The 26,458-nt window shown below is 41.2% G+C and overlaps 1 protein-coding gene and 1 long non-coding RNA gene across 4 annotated transcripts in view; one reads left to right on the top strand and one right to left on the bottom strand.

The window, feature by feature from the left end:
- The window catches only part of LOC135966776 (uncharacterized), a 407,986-nt gene that overhangs the window by 241,666 nt on the left and 139,862 nt on the right, over positions 1–26,458 (top strand). The gene's annotated exons all lie outside the window — the stretch shown is intronic.
- Positions 7,848–26,036, bottom strand: LOC102146432 (sulfotransferase 1C1). Its single transcript, XM_074012519.1, has 8 exons — positions 25,758–26,036; positions 23,148–23,362; positions 18,263–18,401; positions 14,273–14,370; positions 10,711–10,837; positions 9,673–9,767; positions 8,320–8,500; positions 7,848–8,086 (listed from the first exon to the last, which is right to left on the bottom strand). The coding sequence occupies exons 1-8, from the start codon at positions 25,927–25,929 to the stop codon at positions 7,974–7,976; spliced, it is 1,140 nt and encodes a 379-aa protein (XP_073868620.1). The 5' UTR covers positions 25,930–26,036; the 3' UTR covers positions 7,848–7,973.

Below are 26,458 nucleotides of genomic sequence, written 5' to 3'. Positions count from 1 at the left end.
CATCTCTGTCTCTCTCTTTTTTGAGATGGAATCTTGCTCTGTCGCCCAGGCTGGAGCGTAATGGTGCTATTTTGGCGCACTGCAACCTCTGCCTCCCAGGTTCAAGCGATTGTCTTGCCTCAGCCTCCCAAGTAGCTGGGATTACAGGTACCCACCACCAAGGACAGCTAATTTTTGTATTTCTCTTTTAGTAGAGACAGGGTTTCACCATGTTGGCCATTGCTGGTCTTGAACTCCTAGCCTCAAGTGATCCGCTTGCCTCGGCCTCCCAAAGTGCTAGGATTACAGGCATGAGCCACTGCACCCAGCCTGAACCCCCATCTCTTAATCAGAAAAATATTTAAAGTGAGATGCCCTTGGATGGGTTGACAGAGGTATAAGTGTGCTTGAGAAGCATGAGTCAGGTCCCTGTGCCTGAGAAATGAAAGACTTCCAGTTCTATAGATTGTCGACTAACATTTATGACAACATTCCAGAAACGAGGCTGAAATTCAAGGCTTTTAATCACAGACCTTCACAGGCACACTATGTAAAGCCTGGTGTTCAGATTGCTTTATTATTTCCAAGTAGTTTTTCAGCTTTAGATTGACTTTGGCATAATCACACACTGGGTTGAATGTCCAAAGCCTTCTTGCCAAGGCAAAGCCTTGGAAGACAGCAGCATCCTGCTGGGGGCTGATTGCCAGGCAGACATCTCTGTGAAATCCCATGGCATGCGGGCATCAAGGTGTACTCACATAGCTAAATACACTGAAAACCAGTTCTTCCTCTGTCTGTATATATCTATCTCTATCTCTATCTCTATCTCTATTGCTATCTCTATCTCTATCTCTATCGCTATCTCTATCTCTATCTCTATCGCTATCTCTATCTCTATCTCTATCGCTATATCTCTATCTATCTCTATCTCTATCATCTATCTATCATCGATATATCACAATCAGAGATTTCATTATAATATTCAACATCACTGGAAAAGTATAGCAGTTTTATATTTTCAGCTTTCTTTCATAAATTAAGTAAAGATCCATTTAATATACTCAAAAAACAAACCATTATTTTGTCCCTTTAGTTTAAGTGGAGCAAGTCTGTCTATGAGTTTTGTCATCATCATAGCCCAGCAGTCAGGCATTTTCCCAGGGATCCTTTCTGGTTGTTTACTTTCCCCGTTCCTCCTGTTTCTTTTGCATCCCCTGTGCCTCCAGTGTTGTGTTTGAATCATGAGACATGCCTCGAGCCCTCCCCAGAGTGTCTTTTCCAGCTTCCTGGTCTCAGGTTCCATCTTTGTTTCTGTGACTTTCGACTCCGACTCCAGGTCTCTCAATTACAGGAGGGCCTGCTGCCCTGAGTGGGAAACACCCTGTCCTAGGACCTCCCTGGCTTGGACCTGTACCCCCTGCCCCGTGGAAAGGGGCTAGGATGTTGCATCTCACATTCTAGGTGTTTCCTACCTAGGTAGCCACACTCCGTATCAGGGCAGCAGGGTGTGGTGGGATAAGAAGGGGGACTTCCCCTTAAGGCTGAAGGCCCCCAGCTTGGCTGGCAAAGACCAGGGCAGAGCTCACAGATCAATGCTGACCTGGCAGATCAGTCAATCCCACATGTGCCACCACTGTAGTTCATCGCCATCCTCAACTCCCATGTGCACCCTGTATTCAGCGACTACTCAGCTCCAGCTTCAGAAGGAAGCTTTTCAACCATACAGAGCTCAAGGTTCTCGGTGGCACTCACACAGTGCTGGATTTCTCATGTGAGATTCAGAAGTGGGTTCATCCTCACTGATGCTCCCTCGTAATGAAGCTGAGTTCCTAGTGCTCCGCCCAGATGCCCTCGGATCCCCACCACCAGTCCTCGCCTCACCCCCTACTCTTTCTTCTATGAGCCTGGACCTTGGGGACTGAGTAGCTTTGCCCAGAAGCTTAGAGAGCACAGGCTCAGAGAACACAGGTCTGGGAGCTGACATTGCTCTGGGGCATCTCAAAGGGAGTGACTGTGAGATGCCCCAGGAAAGCCCAGTTCCCTTCCTCAGGTAAGGACAATCCTTGCACTGCCCCCCTGAGGATCACGCTGCACCTAGGACTGTGCTAAGTCCATACCCTTGCTTGGCTACTTCCTCTCCAGCCTGCCTCACAACACCCTGATAATTCTCTCCTAGGAAGACTTTTTAAATAAATCACTTGCACAGAAACCCTCATACCAGGATCTGCTTCTGGCAACCCAAACCCAAATACAGGATGGCACAGGTTGCTTGCACACTGTGGGATTTCACAATGATGTCTGCCTGGCACACCAGCCCCTAGCAGGATGCTCCTAAGGCTTTGCCTGTGCAAACAGCTTTTGGACATTAAGCCCGGCGTGCAGTTATGCCAAAGTGCTGTGACTGATTGCAGTTTCCTGCTTGATGACAACCAGGGTGTGACCTGACATTCCCTCAAATTCCAGCTCCCTGGGACCTCAAGGGGCATGACTGGAGATATTTTGTGCTAGTTTCTTAGGCTCATGTCCACATGAGTTGCTGGGGAGGGCATCTGAACTTTTATTTGGCTGTTGCAGCTGATTCTACACTGAGTCTTGTGTCAGAAGCCAGCCTGGTCTGCCTCTCCCTGCACCTGTATTGTTCACTAATTTCCATGATTGGTACTGGTGGTGGTCGGGGATGTTCTCCATCAGTTTGGAGCTTAGGGGGGCAGCCAGTGGCCTTCTGGTTAGGGACATGCTGGACTCTAGAGTTTTAAACCTAGGGGTAGACCAAACCCTAGTCAGTTAGTCCACCTTTTTCTGCTAAACTTTGCACCTAGGGCTGAACTCTGTGAGTGGACATCACTAATGACTGCTCCTGGAGGCCTGATGACCCACAAGCCCACAGCAATCCAGCGGCACACTGGGGATGACCTAACCTGTGGAGAGCTGTCCATCAGCCAAGCATAACCCTTCTTGATCCTCACCTTCTGGCTGGAGGCCATGTTCAGGTCACCATGTGAAAACTGCACCTGCACTTACTTTACGGTCCTTGCCATCATGGCCCACAAAACCACTGGTCCCATCTATACCCACCTGCTTATTCCTGGGACCATAACATGTACACTGCTTCCAGATGGGAAGGTGGGTGGAGGAAAAACTCCTGCCTCGGGAGGATGAGAGCTGTGGTGGCCTGGGACCTCTCTTGGCTTGGAGAGCTGGGCGTACTTCCCCTACAAGTTTCAAAGGGAGGCAGGCCCTTTACCATGCACAGGCTCCCGCTGTTGGGAGTGCTCCTCAGAACTCTTTGGGAAGAAGGCTGGGAGGGTCTGATGACCTCTGGATTTCTGGGACTCCCATGCGATCCTCACCCAGGACACCTGTATTCACAAATACGGATCTTCAGGAGCCTTCTCATTCATCCACATAAGACCCAGTGCAAGCCAACCCACAAACTCAGCTTGAGCCGACTGAGGCTGGCTGCCTTTGTCAGCTGGGGTAGCTCGGACACATCTTCTGTTTGTCTGAACTCAAACCATTCTCTGCTCTGACTGGGCCTTCCTCACTTAACCCCAGTTAAGGCGCAGATGAGTCAATTCAGGGATGGTCAACCAAGGCAGATAGAGATTTACAGAAAGTGCTAAAATCCCTGAGTTCTGCTTGGTAGAGTTTGGAGGACGTTGGTGTGACACATTCCATGGGGTTTCCAAGAACCAGCTGCCAATGTAAGACAATTCCAGGACCTGGCCATGTGAGTGTGTCCCCAAGAAGATGTGGTCGCCCTGGGCACATGCAGAGAGGCTGCGTGGGGAGGGAGATTTCCCAGAGGACTGCCAAGAATCTCATGAAAGGCAAGGGCTCTCTTGCTTGCTTGGCTTATGGTGAAGATGGAACATGAATGGTTGATTGTTCTCATGAAGAGGCTTCAGAATGAGGAAAGTGGAAGCCACAGCGTGCTTGGGAGTCACTGAAATGCAGAGACTGATCATGGGCCAGGGCTGGCTGGGTGGAGGGCGAGAAGGAAGAGAAGCGGCACCACCGAGGAGGGGCGACCACTTCACTTCTACTCTCCCAGTGTGCCCCCTGGGTGGAAGGTGGTGCCCAGAGACTGACAAGAGTGATGACCCTGAAGGAGACAACTCTGCTGGAAACAGTCCACATTGCCAACAAAGACGCAGCACTCCAGGGTGGCCTGCAGACAGCTGAGGACCCCTGATTGTCTTAGACCCATCGGAGGGTCCCTGATTCCTGCTGCCTTCAGCCCAATGCTTAGCCCTCCTTGATGAAAAGAGGTCTCTGGGGAGCACTGCCTCTTCTTCCTGAGGAGGGATTCTGAAGCACCCAGTGAGAGGCAAGACATTACCATGTGCTGAGAGAGCCCAGATGTACATACTGGAGAAAGCACTGCTGACAGGGCAGGCTGTGAGGGAAGAGAGGACTCCAGGGCTTGGATGTTTGTGCCAGCCATGCATGGTGGTCTTGCAGCATGCTCTGTTCCAGCCACGGCTGGGCCTAGGGTGTTTGTTAATATTTATTCATTTGTAAAACCAAATTTGGCTTTACTCAATTTTTGTTCCCTTCTCTCCTCCTCTGCCCTCTCTCCATGGAGCAGGTGTGCAGCAGTGGTGCCTGCATGGCTGTGGTGCCTACAGCAGGGCTGAGTTGATGGTCATCCAGGGCCTCTGTGTACAGAACGGGCCTGCTGGGGGGTTCTCCTAGACTAGGGGTCAGAAAATAGTTTCTGTAAAGGATCAGATAGCAAATATTTTAGGCTTTGTGGGTCACATATTCTTCTTTGTCATTTCTGTTGTTTTTATAACAACTGTTTAAAAGTATAAAAACAGTTTATTCATAGCTCCCAGCCATACTAAATGGCTGGAATTTTTGGCCCACAGGACACCTCTGTGGCCTAGATCAACCTCTGTGAGCCTAGACCAACAATCCACGAATGTAGAGAGAGAAAGGGCACTGATAACGGAGAACGGCTGGGAGGGTCTTCTACTGATGGAAAACCTCTTTGGAGAAGACTGATCATTAGACTCCTCAAGTATGAACTCTAATTCTACCAAGCTGGAAAAAAATAGAATAGGAGCTGTTAAGAGGTAAACTCTGACCGGTTAACATTTTGAAGAGTTTATCTGAGCAGGCAATGATTCATGAATCTGGCACTCCAAGCCAGAATGATTCAGGCCTCCTTTGAAGGAGCATGTGGGGAGACTTTTATAGAGTGAATGGGAAGCAGGGTAGGGGAAATGTTTAATTGGTCAAAGTGGAGCAATAATTGAAAAGTCCCTAGTCTGAGATTGACTGGTGGTTTCTGACTGGTTGAATCCTCAGTGAAACTGAGTTGGGTCTTGCTTTGCTTCCATAAGAACCCGGGACACTTGAGGCACTCAGGTCCGATGGCCTCCCAGGTGATCATTTTAACAACACCTAGAAAGGGTTAAGGATTTTCATTCCAGTCCCTAACCCTCCTCTCTGTCATTTGTTTCCTGGAATTCCCCATACTTGAGTTTATTTGGAGTAAAATTTGCCTCAGATGTTTTGAAGTTCCCTTAACAACAAAACCCTCACTAGATTATTAAGGGTAAAATGAGGAAAAGAGCAGTAGAACATAGCCTTTGGGGCTGCATAGGGAGCTCGGTCCACACCACTGAGAGCAGGCCCTGTGGGAGATGTGGTGAGATTGGGCAGGATGCAGGAGGTATCTGCCTGGTACCTACAAGCCAAAGAAATCCCAGAAGTCTCGACAGGGGTGGAGGGCAGAACTGGGCTTTACTCAGCTTTGGGGAAGGGCAGTTTCTGCTGGGGGCTCCCTCCTGCTCACAGACATCTCCAAGACGCTCTGATGCAGAGACCCTCTCTTGGAAGAGCTGCCTTTCTAAGTGGATCCCCATCAGGCTTTGTTGTTTTTCTAAGTAGGTCATTAGAAAAGTTTTGGAATTTCTTATGTAATCAGAAAGAATCCATAGAACACCCAAGCAGTTCCAAGTGCTAAGAGGAAGTGAGTGAGTGCAAGATGAAGTCTGCAGAGAAGACTTTCACAATCTGTGTGACTCCTGCAGTGTGTGGGGAGCTAGCCAGGGGCTGGGGGATCCCGATTTAAGCGTGTCTGCATGACCTGTTTGTGGGGGCCATCCCTCTCTCCCTGGTTCTTAGTCTTCTCATCTGAAAAGTAAGATTGTTGAATGATGTGATCTTTCTGACTCTTGCAATTCTCACTCTAAAATTTTATGAGTCTAACTTCCCATTGCTGCTTTTCATTTTCTTCTACGTGAAGGGTTCCAAAGTAAATTGAACATTTACAATTTGATCTTCTATGACTGTGGTATATTTAGGAGTCTCTCTCTCTCTCTAAGTATGTAATAAGTGATCAGAACACAAGATTATCTAGGATACATGGAGGGTCATCTTCATCATGTTTATTTTATGCAGCTGGACCAAAGATATTTTAAGATTGAATTAAATCATTAATTCTTCTTCATGGTACTTTTAGCATTGTTTAAAAGGACATAGCAGAGTTTTGTAAAAGAGGAGTCTAGAAATATTTTCTGTGGCTGAAATTTATAGAGAATATAAGAATGGGATGTATTTTTACAATTAAAGTAAAAAATTAGTTTATAAAGGAAGAAAAGCAAGTTTTGTCTACTCGTAAACTCTAGACCTATTGCCTGTATTCTGATCAATACTGCCCATGTGTCCAGTTTCTATCATAGTCACAGAGGGAGTCATTATGTGATTATGTGCTTGCTATCTAAATTGTTAGGCAGCTCTTAGAACATGAACCCAAGACATTTGGTGTGGTTGTTCCTGATAAAAATTTATTTGCTATTGAATCATGCTGGTTCAGTTCACCATATCTTTCCTCAGCGCGGGCTGGAACTCTACATAAATACTATACTGGGATATTTGTCATGTGGTTAATGATTTGCATGCTTACCCTAGAGAGGGAATGGTGAAAAAATGCAAAGGGATATACTTTGTTACTGGGTGGAGTAGATAATTTTTTGTGTTTTATGGTTTAATGATAAGGAAATCACCTATCCCACAAAATGTACCTTCCTGACATTAAAAAAATAATAATACGTGGATCTTTGTATAGCTCACATAAATGATGGCAGATATTTTCTTGGTACAGGTTTTAATAAAAAGAAGGAAAAGAACATAATCATTAGTACAGCTGAAGAACTTGGCAATGCTGACAGTTTCGCTAAGAGCCCTTTTTAAAAAAAGTATAAAAAACGATTTTCCAAAGAGATGTCAAATTTAAGGTTTTCTTAATGTGCATGAGTTACTGAATATTTTATTTTATTTTTCTCTTGAGCTCACTGAAGACTTCCTCTCTCTCTCAGAAGTCCATCTGAAAGATAAAATCTTTCTCTGCTTTCCAGCCTTGTGTTGACCACGGAAGTAGGCTGTTTCTTGTTCCTCTTGTGTTCCTCATCGCTCTCCTGTGGCCTTTGTCTTTTTTGGGGGGACCATTTCAGCTTGAAGCCACCTAAGTCAAACCCAGCTCACAGCATTCCATCCTTCATGCCACGCTCTGCACCTCCTAATCTAATATCTTCAAGAGTAAGACTATCCTCTGCCTCTCATTCCCGACATTTAAAAATAAAAACCAGTTCCCCCTCACATTCTCCCTGGTGCCCACTTCTCATCCTCATTCTTCTCTTGCTCACTTTCTCTTACGTAGAAATTCTACTCTTATTTATCGTTTTATTTATTTCACTATTGTAAACTAGTGATGGAACTAAGTTGCCTTTATTTTGCCTTAGGACAGGCGAGTACATTAGGTGTTTGGTGTCTAAATGAGAGATCATGTATCTTAATTAAAAACTCTACCCAGGATTTGGTTACATTTTGATGAAGTATTATCACAGTGGCATAGGATCTACAGCTAGTGTGTGACAGCTTCAGACTGGAGGAAGCGTGTCTTTGTTTTAAGTATCCTTGATCATGAGGCTCAAATGGCAAAAATCTGGTAAGAAAGTCCAGGGCAGACTCCCTGACTGCTCTCAGATCTCTGTGCGGAAGGTTAGGGTGCTTCCTGCCATCTTGTTCTGGTAGTCCTTGTCAAATTCTTCATTCTGGGCCACAGTAAAATAGTTCTTCCAGTCTCCAGGCATCCCTGAAACAAGGCAAAATCTCAATGATTGCTGCAGGAGTACAGGGAGAGGTAAGCATGCACCCTTAGGACCCCACCAAGAATGGGGAGAAACAGGCAACTTGCCTCTCAAAGGTTGTACAGTGGTGCTGCTGGAAAGAATAAATAATGGAGCATGAAACATTACTGGAAAATCTAAGCAGACCATGGGGACCACAGAGTTCCATTTGACATCTTAGACTACAAAGCTTATCTACCTTTCCTCATAAAAGGGGAGATGGAATGATCCATAATGCTGGTGGGCCAAGTGGTATAGTTGGCCATTGGGTTTTGCTTCATTACATCAAACGAGGTGTGATAGATGATTTTATTCAGAATTTCCTCTGATATGTCTTTCTCCAGGAACTTCAGTATCTTCTCAATTTCCCGCTTTGGGTCCTGTATGTGGAACAGTCACACCAAACAAATCATGTTGGGCCTCCCTTGGGGATGATGTTCCATTTGGACAGGATTTGGAGAGAAATGGGTTAAAGGATCAATTCAAACACATTTTAAAAATATTTCTCAAGTGACTCCTACTGCCAGGCACTGTACTGTCCCAGATACTGTAGCAACACAAAGATGAGGGCTGTCCCTGCCCTCAAGAGGCTTACCTTGAAGGAAAGGAATTAAACACAAACACAAACAACTGCACGGCTGGCTGAGAAAGTACATGCTGCCTGTGTACAGACAGAGTGCCAGGAGATTTGGTGGGAAGGAGCAACAGTATCTCCTGCGGCAGAACAAGGAAGGCTGTGTGAAGGAGGAACAATGTTGGTGGTGAAGCATAGTATGACTAACTCTAGTATTTGGACTACAACAGATGGCAAAAAGAACCTATGAACTTAACAGAAGGTCACTAAGAGGAGGAATAAAAGGAATCTCAAGTCGACCCAGAAATATGGATCCTTATTTCTTGAATCTTTTTGATCAAAGAGATACAGAAAGAGAGAAAGCTATAGCTTTTGATTAAGTTTCTGAGGACATTTTAGACGCTAGTTTTGTAATTCTAGGATGCTGATGACTGGGTCATGAGAGTGAATTTGTGCAGCCACTCATACACAATGGTTTGAAATTCAGAAATCAGTCCACTGTCCCAATACGTGGGACTAATCCTACCAGTGTTTATACGGATTAAACTTTGCTTTATGATGTGGGGTTGAGGTGTGCAAGAGGGAGAAGGAAGCTAAATTTCTTGAACACAACTATGTACACTTTACAAATATGATAGTGTAAATCTTTACAATGATCTCATGAGATAGACATGATACCATTTTGCAGATAAAGATATCTGGCTTATAAGTGTCAGGATCCAACAGATTGATTCAACTATAAAGCATGTGCTATTTCCTGAAGAAGAAGAATATTTTGAAAACTGTGAATTAAAGCAAAGCAAATTTAGAATGCCAAAAAAGTAGTTAGAGCTTTTGAGGATAAAACTGAGTTGCAAACAGTGTCATGGACTTGCACTGAAGGCTCTTCTGCAGGAAAGCCCATGCACTAGGGTTCTAAACAGGGATTGATGTATCCTAGGATGTGGGAGGATCTGATGGAGATGGCACTGCCCTCACCTCCTTCATGTCCTCGTAGAAGAGGTAGAGAATGCGGTGCTGGTCTTTTGCATCCCACCATCCCTTTACGTGGTCATACCAGGAACCCCAAAGCACTGAGGGGAAGGAGAGAGATGAGATGTCAATGCCAGCATGAAACTTGTAAAACAAACATGAATATTTCAAATAAATGGGGACATTTAATAAATACAACCAGAAGACAAAGACCTTGGGCAGAATTCTTATTTGCAGAAGAGAGGGATTTTTTTTTTTTTAAGTAGGGTGATGATAAAAAGTATTCTGGATCCCTTGGTTTATATTTCCAACCTTGAACTTATTACTCCATGAAAGATTGTCTTGTGGCCAGGGATTCAACACCTTTATTTTCCTTGCATCATCACATAGTGCATTGGTCAATATTACACAATAAATATTGTTTCTGAACAGGCTGATTTTAAAAAGAAGACTTTTACTGTGAAAAATTTATAAGTACTGGATATTTGGGCACCTTCACTCTCTGATGGTAAATAGAGAGGCTCACGGGGTATTTTCTGTTGTCTCTGCCAACTCCACTTTCCATCGTCTTGTGCTCTGCTTGGTGCCCTGCAAAGCAACCTGCATGGACTTTGTCAATGACCTCCTTTGTCCTCAGGATTGCAGATGGACTGTGTCAGCAAGAGGTGTAGGAAGGCATTTAGAGGCAGAACGAGAGGAGGACATTGTGTTTATTTCCCTGATGCCATTCCTGTTGGCTCACTGCTTCCCCCACCAAAGGCTTTAGCTCCTGTCAAGGGGTCCTCTTTTGTCTCTGGAGAGATATGGCTCCTTGCTGGTACTCTCCCCAGAATACTGCACTAGCCCTTGTCAGTTTCCTTAAACTCTGCTATAGCCTTGGAAATAGTCTCTTTGTTAGAGTCTTCCAGATGACCCAGTTTGAGTGCCATCTACTTCCTCACAAGACCTTGATGGATGCAGCCATTCAGTGAAAATTATCTTTCTTTCTGCTGTCAGCAGGTGAATGAATAAGGAAATATGAACTCACAGTTTTCTTCCACTCACCTTTTCCAGCTTTGAATGTCTCAACATATTCCTCCCATGTACCAGGGTCAGGCAACATTTTATTCATTCTTGAGAAATGATAGTAGGAGACCAGACAGTCCTTGGCATTTCTAGCCACATAGATAATCTGGAATCAGCCAGCAAGAGGAATGAGACGCAGAGAGAAAACAAGACAGAGAAATATCATTATTCAGTGCAGAGGACCATAATCTTAGAAAGCCTCTTTGTAGAATCTTGGACTATCCTATTGGAATAATTGCATGTTCATGCATTTTCTATGATCAAAGGTGACTAACCCTTCCAGTTTGTCTAGGTGCAGTTCCAATTTATAGCTGTGGTCTTAGCATGATCATTAAGAGCACCCCTTTTCTCTGATAGAAGTGTCCTGGGCTCTCCACTCATGGCCTAATCTCCTTTCAAAGGTCCCACCTCCTAATACTATCACTATTGGGGTTAAAATTTCACATATTAATTTTGAAGGGACAAATGTAGACGATAGCATGTGCTATATTTTTCAGTGTGTGAAGGTTCCCCTTGGCTTTCACTAAGCAAGGAATCTAAAGTAAGTTCTAGGCTGGGAGGAGCTAAAGCAGCTAGCCATTTGGTTTAATTTCCATGATATAAATCCCAGCCTTAGTGATAAATTATCACTCCTACATTCATTTGCTGACTAGGTTGAAGGACGCTTGAGGCAGTGCTAAGTCCATCTTTGGAACTGTGTGTGATGGTCTTCTCATAGGGCAGGCATTGTCTGGTGAGAAGGAGCTGACTTCTTGACTTCTTGTCCTGGCGACCCCTTCCTCCCCTCATTACTCTGGCTCCCATCCCATCCTGCCCTGCTGTATGCTATCTTAGCAGGGCTTGGGAAGAACCATTCTCAGTGGTTTCTCAAGAATTTTTGTCCTGTGTCTCACTACGGAACTTCTGTGTCCAACACAACCAATCATCCAGCCTTATTTTACTCTAAATGAATTGCCCTAGGTTCTTGCTTTCCATCTTTGCTCACTCAGATGAACACAGTCCTGGCATGACTCTGTTTTTCTGCCCCCTTTCTTGCTGCTGGATTTCCATCCAGCATTTATGAAAGCATTTATGGTGTCAAAAAGTATGATGCAAGTACAAAGTCTTATTATTATGTACATATATTTTGTGTAATATTCCTTAATGCTTATGTTGCTTATTGCCTTCTAGGCCTAAATGGAAATGGGAAGTCCTAGGATAAACAGGGAACATATTCAAATATACATTAGGTGTGGGATCCAATGTCAAATAAAATTTCTGAGAACCTCTTGATTCATCTGTATTAATTTCCAATTGCTGCTGTAACAAATTACCACAAATGGCTTAAAACAATGTAGATTTATTCTCTCACTGTTCTGAAGGTCAGATTTCACTGGGCTAAAGTCAAGGTGTCAGCAAGGCTGGTTCCTTTAATGGGTCTGGGGAGAATTCATTTTCTTGTTTTTAGCATCTAGAGGCCACCTGTACTTCTTGGCTCTTGACCCCTTCCTTGAATCACTCCAGATTCTTGCTTCAGTTGTCACAGCTCCTATTTTCTCCTCTGATATGCTTGTCTCCATCTTTTAAATACCCTTGTGCTGATATTTAAGACCAAGACAATCCAAGATAATCTCCCCATCTCAAGATCCTTAACTTAGTCACTTCTGTGTAGTCCATTTTGCAACATATGTTAATACTCCCAGGTCTGGTGATTAGGATGTAGCTATCTTGGAGTGACTATTATTCAGCCTACCATACCATGATAAAATGAAAAACTTGGACTAAGCTCCCTACAGTCTTTTACTACTCAAATAATTCACACCAAGTCTAAGTGGATAAATGGAAGTGCTGCCACTAAGATGTTTACATTATTTAGAAGACCCGATTTTACAAAAAGAAGATGTTAGTATGATGACTAACCAAGTGTTAGTGTGTCTTCTGACAATGAGTCTACAAGATTTGGAAATAATATTGGTTCTTGAGGAATAAAATTAACATACAATAAGTGAAGGTATTTATCTGTAGGAATAAACCAAGAAGTTTTCAGAAATCCAGGTGATCTGGGCATGATCTCAGGGAAGCAAATCAGCAAATTGGGGGAGCCAAGCAAACAGATACTTGGAAAACTATTCAATTGTATTGTACCTTATTTGGAGATAGGAGATGGACAAAATAAAGAGCTAGTGAGTCATGGAATCTCAGAAAAAATAGGAAATCAAAAGCAATCACTCGCATCATGTATCTGAGCACTGCACCAAGGAGAGATAGTTTTGGTTAGACTTGACCATTATGGTTTCCTTGGTAAATTTAGTCTAGAAGGTTGAAAGATTGCAGCTGTCATAGCTGAAAAACACTGTTTAACATCAACTCACTTTCTCAGCAATCTTCAGACAACTGTGTTTACAAAGCAGCTTGCCCACAAGGAGATGATGTGCTGGTCTAGCTGATACAAGCATTTGGTTCTGCTGAGTGGCTATACTTTTCATTGCAAATGTATAAGTTGATATTTTGTTTATATTACACATTTCATTAACTTAAGACTAACTTATAAAGCAGAAATCAAAAGGAAACCCCGCTACACTCAATGTACACTGCACTTATAGGATCTGAATTAGAAAGTGTCAAAATAAAAATATATTTTTTGAAAATGAAGGAAATAAAGGTCTAACAGTACCTAGGATCTTGCTTCATGAGATATGCTTTCTGAGAGTCTGTTGATCTCTCAGTTAGCATTAAGGGTGGGCCAGATCAAAATAAGACAAAGTTATATTTCTCATCCTGAAAAGAAGAGGAGCAGATTTTGGATACCAAGGTATACATAATCTCATCAGGGCAGCCAAATGGTGGCCATGAACATGGGCTGTTCAGATCTCTGGATATGGAAAGTAAGTGATGGATGACCTCAGCTGCTGTATTCTGAATCCACTACCATGTTCTTTATAAGACCACATTCCCAAACGACTGCTCTTGGCTAATGAGTAAGCACAGCAGGCATGCTAAGGCAGGTGCAGTTTATGAGATATGGGACTCTCTGATGGTTGACTTTGGCTGGAGGACTCCCCATCAGCTTGGATGAATCATGACTCATGACTGTAGTCTGAGTCTTCAACTCTCCTTCCTTGACTCTCCTTCATAGGGGTCAGACTTGCATCATGGTCTTATTGCTCTCCATACTTGTTTGTCTTACTCCTCGTTTCACAGGTTTTCCTCCAAATAGTTATCTTTCGGGTCTGACTCTGCCAGCTCGTTAGAGGACACAATCTAAGAGATCACTCTTCCTCAGGAAATACCTGCTTTGTTTCATTGATCACCTTCTTTGAATGTGGCTTAGATGGCAGATGGTCAGAATAATTTTGTCTGAAAATTTCCCAGTGTGTACCCAAAAATAATATTTTGAAGGAAGATGAATCCAGAATGGAGTGTGTGGGAATGTGGGGTAATGCCACCATCTGCCCTATGGCTCCATGGGCTATCTTTCTTTTAGTATCTTTGACTGTTTCTACTTAGAGACATTATTTGGCCATGCCAATCAAACTCAGTTTGAAGAGTTGGCTCTTCTTACCTTTGAATTTTCTTTCCAGAAGGAAGGTGGTAGCATCTGAACAGGCAGATGAGTCTTCAGAGTTCTAGGAGAAGGCATCTTGTTAGCCAGATCCAGACCTGGGAAATAAGGCCACATCATTCAGCCAAACATTTCTCATCAGCTGCATAGATTTGATATTACTACTGTGCCAATTATTTGAAATCAGATTGACCCAATAGTCAGCTCTCTGTCTAAAATAATAATTTTTATGCCTGTGTTTCCTTTTTGATGACAACTTTACTGCTCATTCTGGTAGAGGAAAGCACTGATGAAATATTGAAAACTATGGGGACACATTACTTCCCTTGCTTGTTGGGCGTTGGTGTGTACTTGTGTGGGCAGATAAAGATGTTTGAGATTGGTGAGAACAGCTCTATAATAGCCCCAGTAGCTCTAAAGCATGCTAGATTTTCTTTCAACTTTTACTTTCAAGGACAAGAACCACAACAGCTATCAGACATGTGCAAGAATTGTGCTGGGAAGTATTTTTAGTTGAAAAACTGCCTTATAGTGATCAAGTAATTTTTCCAAGTTAGTAAATGTGAAAGCCAGGATTAGAAATCAGTGAGTCTATGAGTGTGGAGAGTCAAGAAAGAGAAACTTTGTAAAAAAATAGTAGAGAGGCAAGAAGGACTTAGATAAAGTACAGACAAAATCATTCCTGGAAATCGAAAATCCAACGCTAACTGTTAAAATGCTGAATATAAGCTGGATGTAGCCATGTGCAGCACCAACCTCAGGGGAAAGGCTTGCAAGTAAAGCATAAGTGTCAGTAATGGAGAAGGTAGCTTCTAGTGGAGAATGAGATATGTAAGGAAAGGGAAGTTCTCCTTGGTGGCACAGCAGTAAAGGGATAGAAGGAAGCAAGAGGGAGAAAATTAAAGTAAAAATTTTGCATAAAAGAGAGAAAGAAAAAGCATGCCAATTTCTTCTCCTCCCCACTAACCAGTACTAAATACTTATAAACAAAACTGCACAGAAGAAGGTAGAACTGACAGAAGAGGATGTTTTCAAGCTAGAAACTATGTTCATGAAGTATATAAAAATAGAAAAAACCCCACAGATTTCACTGACACAAAGCTATTACAAAGATCAAGGAGTCAAATACAAAAAATAAATCAAATCCCCACAAAATCAACTACAAAGCTGAAAATGAAAATGCAACATTTTAAACTAAATTAAATATCTTGAAACAAACATTTGAGAATACGAAAATAAAATCTGAAATCACAAGTACAAAAAGTAAGGAAGAACGTGGACAAAAAAGGAAAATGAAAAAGATTTGATTGAACTCAACGAAGAAGTAGAAGAAAAAGGCAAAATAACATTAAAAATTAAATTATAAAGTGGATAATGGGGAATAGATTTAAGTGAAAATATAAATGCTGTTGATGAAAAGCACTAAAACAATTAAGACAATGACACAAGAAAAAGAAAGAAGTAAAAAGTTTCAGAGAGCAAGTGGCTGACATTGAAGACAGGTAAAGAAGGTCTAACACTAGTAGAAGTTGGAGTCCCTGAGAATAAAATGAAAACAGTGGAATAAAACTAGTATTTAAACCTGTATTCTGAAACAGTTTTCTGGAGAAAAAGCCTGGAATTTATATGTTAACCATGGGATATCGGGAAAGTTGATTCATAATGATCAACTCTGAAATATATGGTAAAATTATTATATTTTATGATTAAAAAAATTCATGCCTCATGCAAAAGAAGAAATAATCCTTAAGGTCAATAGAACCAAATTGGCATCAGACCATCAGACTCCTGAAAACATCATCAAAAGCAAGGAAACTGTTGATCAGCATTGTAAAGAAATTAAGGACAGAAAATATGAACAAAAGATGTTATCCCCAGGCAGGCTGTGCTTCAAGTATCAAGGATAGACAAAAAAAGGTTTAAATGTGCAAGGAGTAGGGAATACAGTACACATGTGCCTTTCCTGATGAATTAGCTAGAATAGGTTCCATTCAATCAATAAATGGTTTGGAAATCTTTGCAAAAAGGATCGATGGTGAATATTTCACGTTATATAATATTACAACTAAATTAATGAGGGTAGATCAAGAGTAGAAAAATAATGTGTAAACCTTATAGGTTTCCACAAAGTAGTAATCATACAACTTAATATTTGAAATATAATTATTTGCTATTGTATAATTAATAGGAGGAGTCACGGGATTCCTTTGAAACCAGCAGATCAGATAGTAAAATGTTAAGTAAGAGAAAGGAGGAATTAAGGTTTTGTAAAATAATACACAAATTTGTTATTTTGTAAAACAAATAACAATTTGTTATTTGTGTAAAATAATACACAAGTAACCACTATGATGAAAATACAAACTTTTCTAAATACCAAATACACCATCAAAACAAACAATCCCCCACTTTTTTTTAAAACAAAAAGGAAAATAAAAAGGATACATTAAATAGGGAAAGAAACACAGTAAATATTACTTATTACCACAGTAATTTGAACAAATGACAATATGACATAATTGTGACCAAACATATCAGTCATATCAATAAATGTGAGTGGCTTAAATAACCTATTAATATTTTTCAAATTGGCTTGTAAAGGAAAACCTAACTGTATGCATTATACAAGTGAATACCTGGAAGCATAATAATTAATATAAGGTAAAAATAAAAGAATGGATAAAGATATAAAACACAATGAAAACTGTAAGAAAGCAAGGATTGTGGAGAGCAAGATGATGAATAGAAGGCTCCACTGATCATGCCACCTCTCTGCCCCCTCTGCCGTGCAAGGAATGCCACCTTAATAACTATCTACACCAAAGAAACTCCTTCATAAGAACCAAAAATCAGATGAGCACTCACAGTACTTGGTTTTAACTTTGTATCCCTGAAAGAGTCACCGAAGAAGTTAAAAAAAAACATGACTCTTGAATTGCCAACAACACCCCTCCTTCTCCCCCATGAAGTGGCAGCGTGGTGCTGAGAGCGTTTCTGTGCACTGGGGTAGGGAGAGCTCAGCAATTGTGAGGCATTGAACTCAGTGCTGTCTTCTTACAGCAGAAAGCAAAACTGGACCAAACTCAGCAGGTGCCTGCCCACAGAGGGAGCATTTAAACCAGCGCTAATAAGAGGGGAGTCACTGATTGCAGTGGTTGAAATTTGAGTTCCTGCAAGCTTTGAGGTCCAAAGTGCTTTGGGGTTATAAATAAACTCAAAAGGCAGTCTAGGCGACAAGGACTGCCACTTCTAGGAGAGTCCTAGTGCTGAACTGGGCTCAGAGACAATGGACTGGTCAGGGTACAAGACCTACTGAGACACCAGCGGGTGTGGCTAAGGGAGTCCTGGCATCATCCCTCCCCTATTTCCAGGCCGCACAACTCATAGGCCCAAAAGAGATCTGTTACTTCCATCTGAGGAGAGAAGTGGGAAGAGTGGGGTGGAGTTTGTCTTGCATCTTGGATACCAGCTCAGTCACAGCAGGATAAGGCACAGATACGAGTTTTGAGGCTTCCCTTCCAGGACCTAGCTCCCAGACATTTCTAGACACACTTTGGGCCAGAAGGGAATCCGCTGTCTTAAAGGGAAGGATCTTTAAGAATGAGTCCTGGCCAGGCATGGTGGCTCACGCCTGTAATCTTAGCACTTTGGGAGACTGAGACAAGCGGATCACAAGGTCAGGAGTTTGAGACCAGCCTGGCCATTATAGTAAAACACCATCTCTACTAAAAATACAAAAATTAACTGGGCGTGATGGCATGCACATGTAATCTCAGCTACTTGGGAGGCTGAGGCAGGGGAATCGCTTGAACCTGGGAGGTGGAGGTTGCAGTGAAACAAGATTGCACCTTTGCACTCCAGACTGGTTGACAGAGTGAGAGTCTGTCTCAAAAAAAAAAAAAAAAAAAAAAAAAGAGTCCTGGCAGCATTCATCACCTGCTAACTGAAAAGTCCTTGGGTCCTGAATAACCAACAGCAACATTCAGGTACTATGTTGAGGGCCTTGAGTGAGACCTTGAGATATGCTGGCTTCAGGTACCAGGTTGACCACAGTGGGGCACAGCACCAAGTCGGCTGTTGGAGACTCTGATTCCAGAACTTGGCTCTTGGATGACATTTCTGAACCTTCCTTGGGGCAGAGGGGAGAACACTTCCCTGATGGGTGTGTCCCAGGCCAGGCAACATTCACCACAAGCTGAAGAGCCCTTGGGCCTTAAGGGAACATCAGTGGTAGTCTGGCAGCATTCCCTATGGGCCTGTGGTGGCGGTGGCCCTGGGATGAGGCTCCTCTGCCTTTGGAAAGGGGAAGGAAGAGTGGGCAGGACTACATCTTGTGGTTTGAATGCTGGTTTAGTCACAGTACAGTAGAATACCAGGTTGACTTCTAAGGTTTTTGACTGTAGTCTCTGGCTCCCAGATGGCACCTCTGGAGCAGGTGGGAACTCATGATGAAAATCCTCAAAAAAACAGGCTATAGAAGAAACATACCTCAACATAATAAAAGCCATATATGACAGACCCACAGCTAGTATCATACTGAATGTGGAAAAACTGAAAGCCTTTGCTCTAAAATCTAGAACATGACAAGGATGCCACTGTCACCACGGTTATTCAATACAGTACTAGAAGTCTCAGCTAGAACAATCAGAGAAGACAAGGAAATAAAAGACATCCAAATTGGAAAGGAAGAAGTTAAATTATCCTTGTTTGCAGATGATATAATCTTATATTTGGAAAATCCTAAAGACTCCACAGAAAAACTATTAGAGCTGATGAAAAAATTTGGTAACACAGCAGGATTCAAAATCAACATACAAAAATAAGTAGTATTTCTATATGACAACAGTAAATGATCTGAAAAAGAAGTTTTAAAAGTACTCCTGATTATAATAACTACAAATAAAATTAAATACCTAGGAAGTAACTTTATCAAATAACTGAAAGATCTTTATAATAAAAACTATAAAACACTGATGAAAGAAGTTGAAGAGGACACCAAAAAATGGAAAGATATTCTGCGTTCCTGAACTGGAAGAATCAATATTGTTAAAATGATCATACTACCCAAAGCAATCTATATATATAATGTAATCTCTCTCAAAATACTGATGACATTTTTTCACAGAAATAGAATAAACAATCCTAAAATTTACATGGAACCACAAAAGACCCAGAATAGCCAAGGCTATCCTAAGCAAAATGAACAAAACTGGAGGAATCACATTACCTGACTTCAAATAACCAAAGCACCATGGTACTAGCAGAAAAACAGACACACAGATCAATGGAATGGAATGGAGAACCCAGAAACAAATTCACACTCTTACAGTGAACCATTTTTGACAAAGGTGCCAAGAATATACACTGGGGAAAAGACAGTCTCTTCAAAAAATGGTGCTTGGGAAAACTGGATATCAGTAAGCAGAAAAATGAAACTAGACCTCTATCTCTCACTGTATATAAAAATGAAATAAAAATGAATTAAAGACTTAAACCTAAGATCTCAAACTATGAAACTACTACAAGAAAACATTGGGAAAACTCTTCAGGACATTGGTCTGGGCAAAAATATCTTGAGTAATACCCCACAAGCACAGGCAACAGAAGCCAAAATGGACGAATGGGATCACGTCGAGTTAAAAAGGTCCTGCACAGCTGAAAATACAACCGACAAAGTGAAGAGACAATCCACAGAATGAGAGAAAATATTTGCAAACTACCCATTTGACAAGGGATTAATAACCAGAATATATAAGGAGCTTAAACAACTGTATGGGAAAAAAATCCAATAATCCAATCAAAAAATGGGTAAAAGATTTGAATAGACATTTCTGAAAAGAAGACAAACAAATGGCAAACAGGCATATGAAAAGGTGCACAACATTGTTGATAATCAGAGAAATCCAAATCGAAACTACAGTGAAATATCATTTCATCCTAGTAAAAATGGCTTATATCCAAAAGGCAATAAACAATGCTGGTGAGGATGCAGAGAAAAGGGAACTTTTCTACACTGTTGTTGGCAATGTAAATTAGTACAACCACTATAAGGAACACTTTGGAGATTCCTCAAAAAGCTAAATATAGAGCTGCCATAGGATCCAGCAATCCCACTGCTGGGTATATACCCAAAAGAAAGGAAATCAGTATATCAAAGAATTATTTGCAATCTCATGTTTGTTGTAGCACTGTTCACAATAGCCAAGATTTGGAAGCAAGCTAAGTCTCCATCAGATGAATGAATAGACACACTTTGGCCCAGAAGGGAATTTGCTGTATTAAAGGGAGTATTATTCAGCCATAAAAAAAAAGATCTTGTCATTTGCAACAACATGGATGGAACTGGAGATCATTTTATTAAGCAAAATAAGCTAGGCACAAAAAGACAAACATTGCATGTTCTCACAAAAAATCTAAACAATTGAACTCATGGAGATGGTTACCAGAAGCTGGGAATGGTAGTGTGGGTGTGTGTGAGGGATGTGGGGATGGTTAACGGGTACAAAAATTAGTTAGAAAGAATTAATAAGACCTACTATTTGTTAGCACAACAGAGTGAGTGACTATAGTCAATGATAATTTAATTGTAAATTTTAAAATAACTAAAAGAGTATAGTTGGATTGTTTGTAACATGAAGCATAGATGCCTGCGGGGATGGATAGCCCATTCTCCATGATGTAATTATTATGCACTGTATGCCTGTATTAAGACATCTATGTATCCTGTAAATATATACATTTACTATGAACCTACAAATGTTAAAAATTAAAAAAAGAAAGCAAGGATTGTGATGCTATAAGATAAATTAGAATTCAACCCTAAATATGTATGACACAAAGAAGAAACTTCATAATGTGAAAGATTCCATTATACTAATAAAATATAGTAATCATGGATATCTATGTACCACATAATCAAGTAACCACTTACACAAAACAGAAACCACAGCAGATGCAAACAGAACACATTAATAATAGGATATTTTAACTTTCAGTGCAAAATAAGTTAACTGGAAAAAAAGAGAAGAATACAAAGAATTTAAACAACATAATATATTAAATCTTTTGGGTAATAGAGAATATACTTTCTTCTCAAGCAAACATAGAAAATCCACAAAATAATTATATATTAAGGCACAAGTAAAACATCAGTAGATTTCATAGCATTGACATTTTACAAACAATAGCCTCTTATTCCAATGCAATAAAACTAGAAATCAAACACAAAGACAAAAACCAAAGAAGCACTTTCATCTGGAAATTAAAAACTTCTACTAAACACCTCTGGTATAAAATTACAAAAATTCTGAAAAATGTAGTGAAATTAAATGTAACAAAACACTACATATTAAAAACAAGTACATTTAACACGATGATCAGACAAAAATTGATAACCCTAAACAAAGAATAAGTTTAAATACATTAATTGAATTCCCAAGTCAAAAAATATTTGACTAAATGCAACCGTGGTTTATTCTTAAAAACTCTGAGAAAACAAGGAATAAAAAGAAACTTCTTCAGTCTGATAAATGGTATCTAAAAAAATCTGCATCTAATATTATACTTAATGATGAAAGAATGAATCCTTTTCCACTAAGATTAGAGCCCAAGGCAAGAATTTTGCTCTAATTATTTCTATTCAACACTGCACTGGAGACTCCAGATGATAGTGAAATAAGGCAAGAAAAAGAAATAGTAGAAATCAAGACTAGAAAGCAAGAAGTAAAATTGTCTTCATTCAAAGAAGACATCATTGTCTGTGTAGAAAATCCACTATGCAATCGAAAAGTACAAAAAATCTGGAACTAATAAGTCAAGTTGCAAGATACAAGGGCAAACAAAAAATCAATATATTTTAACATATCAGCAACATATAAATTAAAATATAACAATATTAAAAAATATTTTAACAAAATAATAAAACAAAAATACTTATGATTAAATTTGACTAAAGATGTGACAGATATAATGAAAGCTGTAAATCATTACTGAGTGATATTTAAAACGTTCTAAATAATTGGAGACATAAAGCACTTTCATAGGCCAGAAAAGCCAATTTTGTTAGGGTATTAATTCTTTCCAAACAGATGTATAGATTTAATGCAATGCCAACCAAAACATGAGGGGGTTGTTGGTTCTTTGTTGGTTTTAGTAGCAACTGACAACTTGATTATAGAATTTATATGAAAATGCAAAGATCCTAGAATAGCTAAAGCAAAAAAAAAAAAAAAAAAAAAAAAGAGAGAGAGAGAAAGAATGGGAGGTCTTATTTCTACTTAACTTCAAAACTTATTATAAAGACTACAGGAATTATTATGAAACAGTGTTTCAACAATTATTATGAAGCAGAATAGAAAATCCAGAAATATACCCATACATAAACAGTTAATTAATTTTGGCAAAAGGGTCAAGACAATTCAATGGGAGGAAAGATTAAAAAATATTTTTCAATAAGTGTTGCTGAAATAATTGTTCCAATCAATAATAGGGTTTCAATACGTATTAGGTATTATTATTTTACAAATGAAGAAAAATTAAGCTTTGAAATGCTTAATGACTTGCTCAAGGTACCCAGATAAAAAATCCATACCAGCATTTGAAGCTTGACTGTGTGATTTTAATGTCTATGCCTTCTCTCCAAAGGCTTGTCTCCTACTGTGAAAACTACTATTTATTACAATTGGCTTTATAAAAATATGTCCTTTATTCCCAACTTGATTACAGAATCTTCAAGGGTGCCTTCTATATCTTGCATTCTTAATATATTTGGTGTAAAGTGTAATCATTTATGGTAGTACTTTTATCCCCAGGTATTTTGACATGAACCCCCTTCGAACTCCTTCCCAGTTCCTTATGGACATAGTTTCTAAAAGGCTAACTGCAGAAATGATTTTCCTCTTGGGTGAAAACTGACCCAGGACAGTGGTCCCAACCCCGTAGGACTCACTCGGGCAGACTTACCTGAGTTGAGGGGTGGGGGCAGTGTCCACTCGATGAAAGGATGGCGGTCAAAGGTGTTGGCCCTCTGGCACTTCTGCACATCCCCATCATTTTGGATCATGTCCACAATCTCCTGTGTCCAGGTTGTGCCTAGAAGCATTGGTTATTCTCATCTTCACCTATTCGTGGCACAATTTAATTCTATTTTCATGGTTACTCATGTATTTAGTTAATCTCCCAATTGCTGAGTGTTGAGCAGGATCAGCTCACCCGCCCTCTCTTCCACATGAACCCCAAGGTGAGTGGGGCTTCCGCATACCACCCAGAGTGGGTGGGGCCTCTCCTCTGAGCACCAGACCCCGTCTGCACTCTTTGATTATCATAGTCTGCTTATATATTGCTTCCTTGCCACTAAGAGCTCTTTGGAGGTAAGAACTCATTTTTTTTTCCTTTGTTCCTAGTACATACCATGGGGCTTTGCACCTAATGAATATAGCTTCATGGTTGAATATTGAAGCAAATGAAAGTAGGGAGAGACAAAGATGAATTAGCCATTATATCTGCTCTAACAAGCTTACAATATTTTGGGAGGAGATAAGATGTGACAGAGAGTGCTTCTTGCCATAGCTACTATGCATTCTTCCCTTCCCTTTCAAATTAATAGATTCTCAATTTTTAGCTTGGCATATAGCTGTTGGGCTTAAACGTTATATTTTCTACTACTTCTTGCAGATAAATGTGGCCATGCCAGTAAATTCTGGGACCTGTCGTGAAAGGAAAGGGCATGACCTTCTTCATTCCTTCCTACCTCCTTGCTGGTATTTGGAATGTGCCGGTGGTGATTGGAGCCCCAGCAGTCATACTGGACCATAAACTCGAAAGCCACACCTCAGGATAGTGGAGCAGAAAGCTAGAAGGAACCAGGGTGGCTCATGACCAAGGCAGCCGCTGTTTCAGCCCCAGGCTACCAGCCTCCTGACTGCTTTTCTCTTTGTGTTATTTTGGGTTTTCTAACACTTGTAGTCAAATAGAATCTTAACTGATACAGAAGAGGCCTGTAAATGGACATGTGGGTAGGCAAAAAGGTGGACTGAAGCAGAGAGAGCTAATTGTCCACCAAATATCCATTTTCTTCTTACTACTTTTGATGGCTCTGTGGCTCGCAGCCAAACCTGATGCTAACTGAAGCATGAGACACATGCAGATAAACGAAAGAGAAACTGTTCCAGGAAGGGCTGTAAAGATGTGTAAAGTGGTCTAGGAGTTCACAGGAGGGTGGACCCACTGAGAAAGGGGTTGGTAGGGCTCCGTAGAGGAAGGGGATGGTAGCTCTGAAATGAAGGGCTGAAGTGGGAATAGAATGTCCATGTTAACAAAGGAGGCACAGCATCCTAGGCAAGGAGCCTCAGGAGCTAAGACAAAGGCGTGCATATTCCACACTAGGAAGGAAGGAGGGCTCGCAGGAAGTTGAGAGGTGCTGGGAGAGATGGGGGAGTAAGACTGGGGAAGCATTGAGGCCTTGGTATGGAGGGCCTTGGGGCCAACTGCATAATTTCCCATACAAACTGAAACAAAATTTCTGCCCTTAGGTAATACAGGTTTACCTTCACATCTGGACAAAGAGAAGTGTCCAATGCAAATCAAACTGATAGGAGATTCTAGAGAAACTGAAACTTACTAATAGCAAGCCCCTACCTAAGTTTATTAAGAACGCCCTGGCCAGCCAATGCTGAGTTAATAAGAAGGCAGTGAGGTTAAGGAGGGGAGTTTGGAGCCAAAGAGGACAGAAACACATTTCCATGAACTGTGGTGAAGGGACCCTTTTCTGAAATCTTTCGGTTATAGTATCTAGTGTTCTTCATGTTGAGTCAAGTGGCCACTGACTTTCCCAAACTCATTAAAGTCCTTTACCTCACTTGGTCACACTGCCTGAAATTATATATTCATATAACACGGGGGATTATGAGTCATCATCACAGTCTTGCTGGTGGTGATGTTCCCATTCCTCCACCCTGCACAAGCCTAGGACACTCTTTGCCATTTCTGACTCTTGCTTTTCCCACAAACTCCTCTTCCTTTCATAAGATTCTGGTAAATGCCACCTTCCCTTTCTCACATCTTCCCCATCATGCTCACATACATTTTGGCCCCAACTCTATCAGTGCTTTTTATAGTGGGGTGAAAGCGTTCAGTTCCACATGTCTCCACTGGGAGGAGCTTCTTAAGGGCAAGAACTGTGGTTAATTCCAGGAGGGCTTAGCAGATGGGAGCAGGGACTGGCTGGCTGGCAAGTTTACTGTAAGAACCTCTGTGCTCTGTAATTCTTTCAGTCCTTTGGGAATTTGGGATTCTGGCAGTCTCTTCTACAGGGACCAACTAAAAGGAAGATCTTGGACTGTAGAGGATTGGAGATCATGAGCAAGTCTGGTTTTCATTTTTTTCCAGGGCCAGCACTGGTGACAACCTGCATTTTTCAATTGGGAAACTCACCCCAGGTGTCAGTGCTCTGCTAAATCTGGCTTTCCTGCCATTTCCTCACACCCACCTGCCTTTGCATAGGTTGCAATGAGGAGATCATCAGGTTTTGCTTGGAAATTCCAGATTTTGTCCCAATTATCACTAATCATTTTGGCCATGAGGATTCCATTCACTTCTCTAGTTTCTGGGTGTAGAAATTTTTCCTCCAGCTGAAGCTCTTTCATCTTCTCCAAGGACATCTTACTGGGAGGACTTGACAGCTGCTTAAAACAAAGGTGTGCTGTGTCATTTCTAATACTTAGAACTGTCAGTCCTTTTTTAAAAAAAGATTATTGTCTGAGACAGTCAGAAGAGACATCTGGTGGGAATTTATTGCTGTGTTTCATGTTAATTTAAGTGAGAGAAGTAAAAACCATGGGAGCCTGAGCATTGCAAATAGCTTTGTTTCCGGGTAAAGAAAGATGGTAAAGAAACAAGTGCACCTCTGCTGGGGATGGACGCTAGGGAGGACCACAAACCTGGGAGATTTTTTAGCCAAGAGCTGGTTTGTGTTAGCTCATCAGAGACGCCTGAGGCCTGAACCACAAGCAGGGGCCCTAGCGTGGAGCCCAGGGACAGAGGCGCCACTCAGTTCACAGACTTCTGTCAAGTTTGAGCAAGGAAAGGAAGGCTCTCATGCAGTCAGTGCTTAGACTGGTTGGATGCAAACCAGTACTGAAGCAGGCGGGGGGTGGGCCCTCTAGATTGCATCTGACCCAGACCCAGTCT

The sequence above is a fragment of the Macaca fascicularis genome, chromosome 13, assembly GCF_037993035.2.
Source record: "Macaca fascicularis isolate 582-1 chromosome 13, T2T-MFA8v1.1".
In the NCBI taxonomy this organism is placed as follows: Eukaryota; Metazoa; Chordata; class Mammalia; order Primates; family Cercopithecidae; genus Macaca; species Macaca fascicularis.
This window is presented reverse-complemented; position numbering and strand designations above follow the sequence as displayed.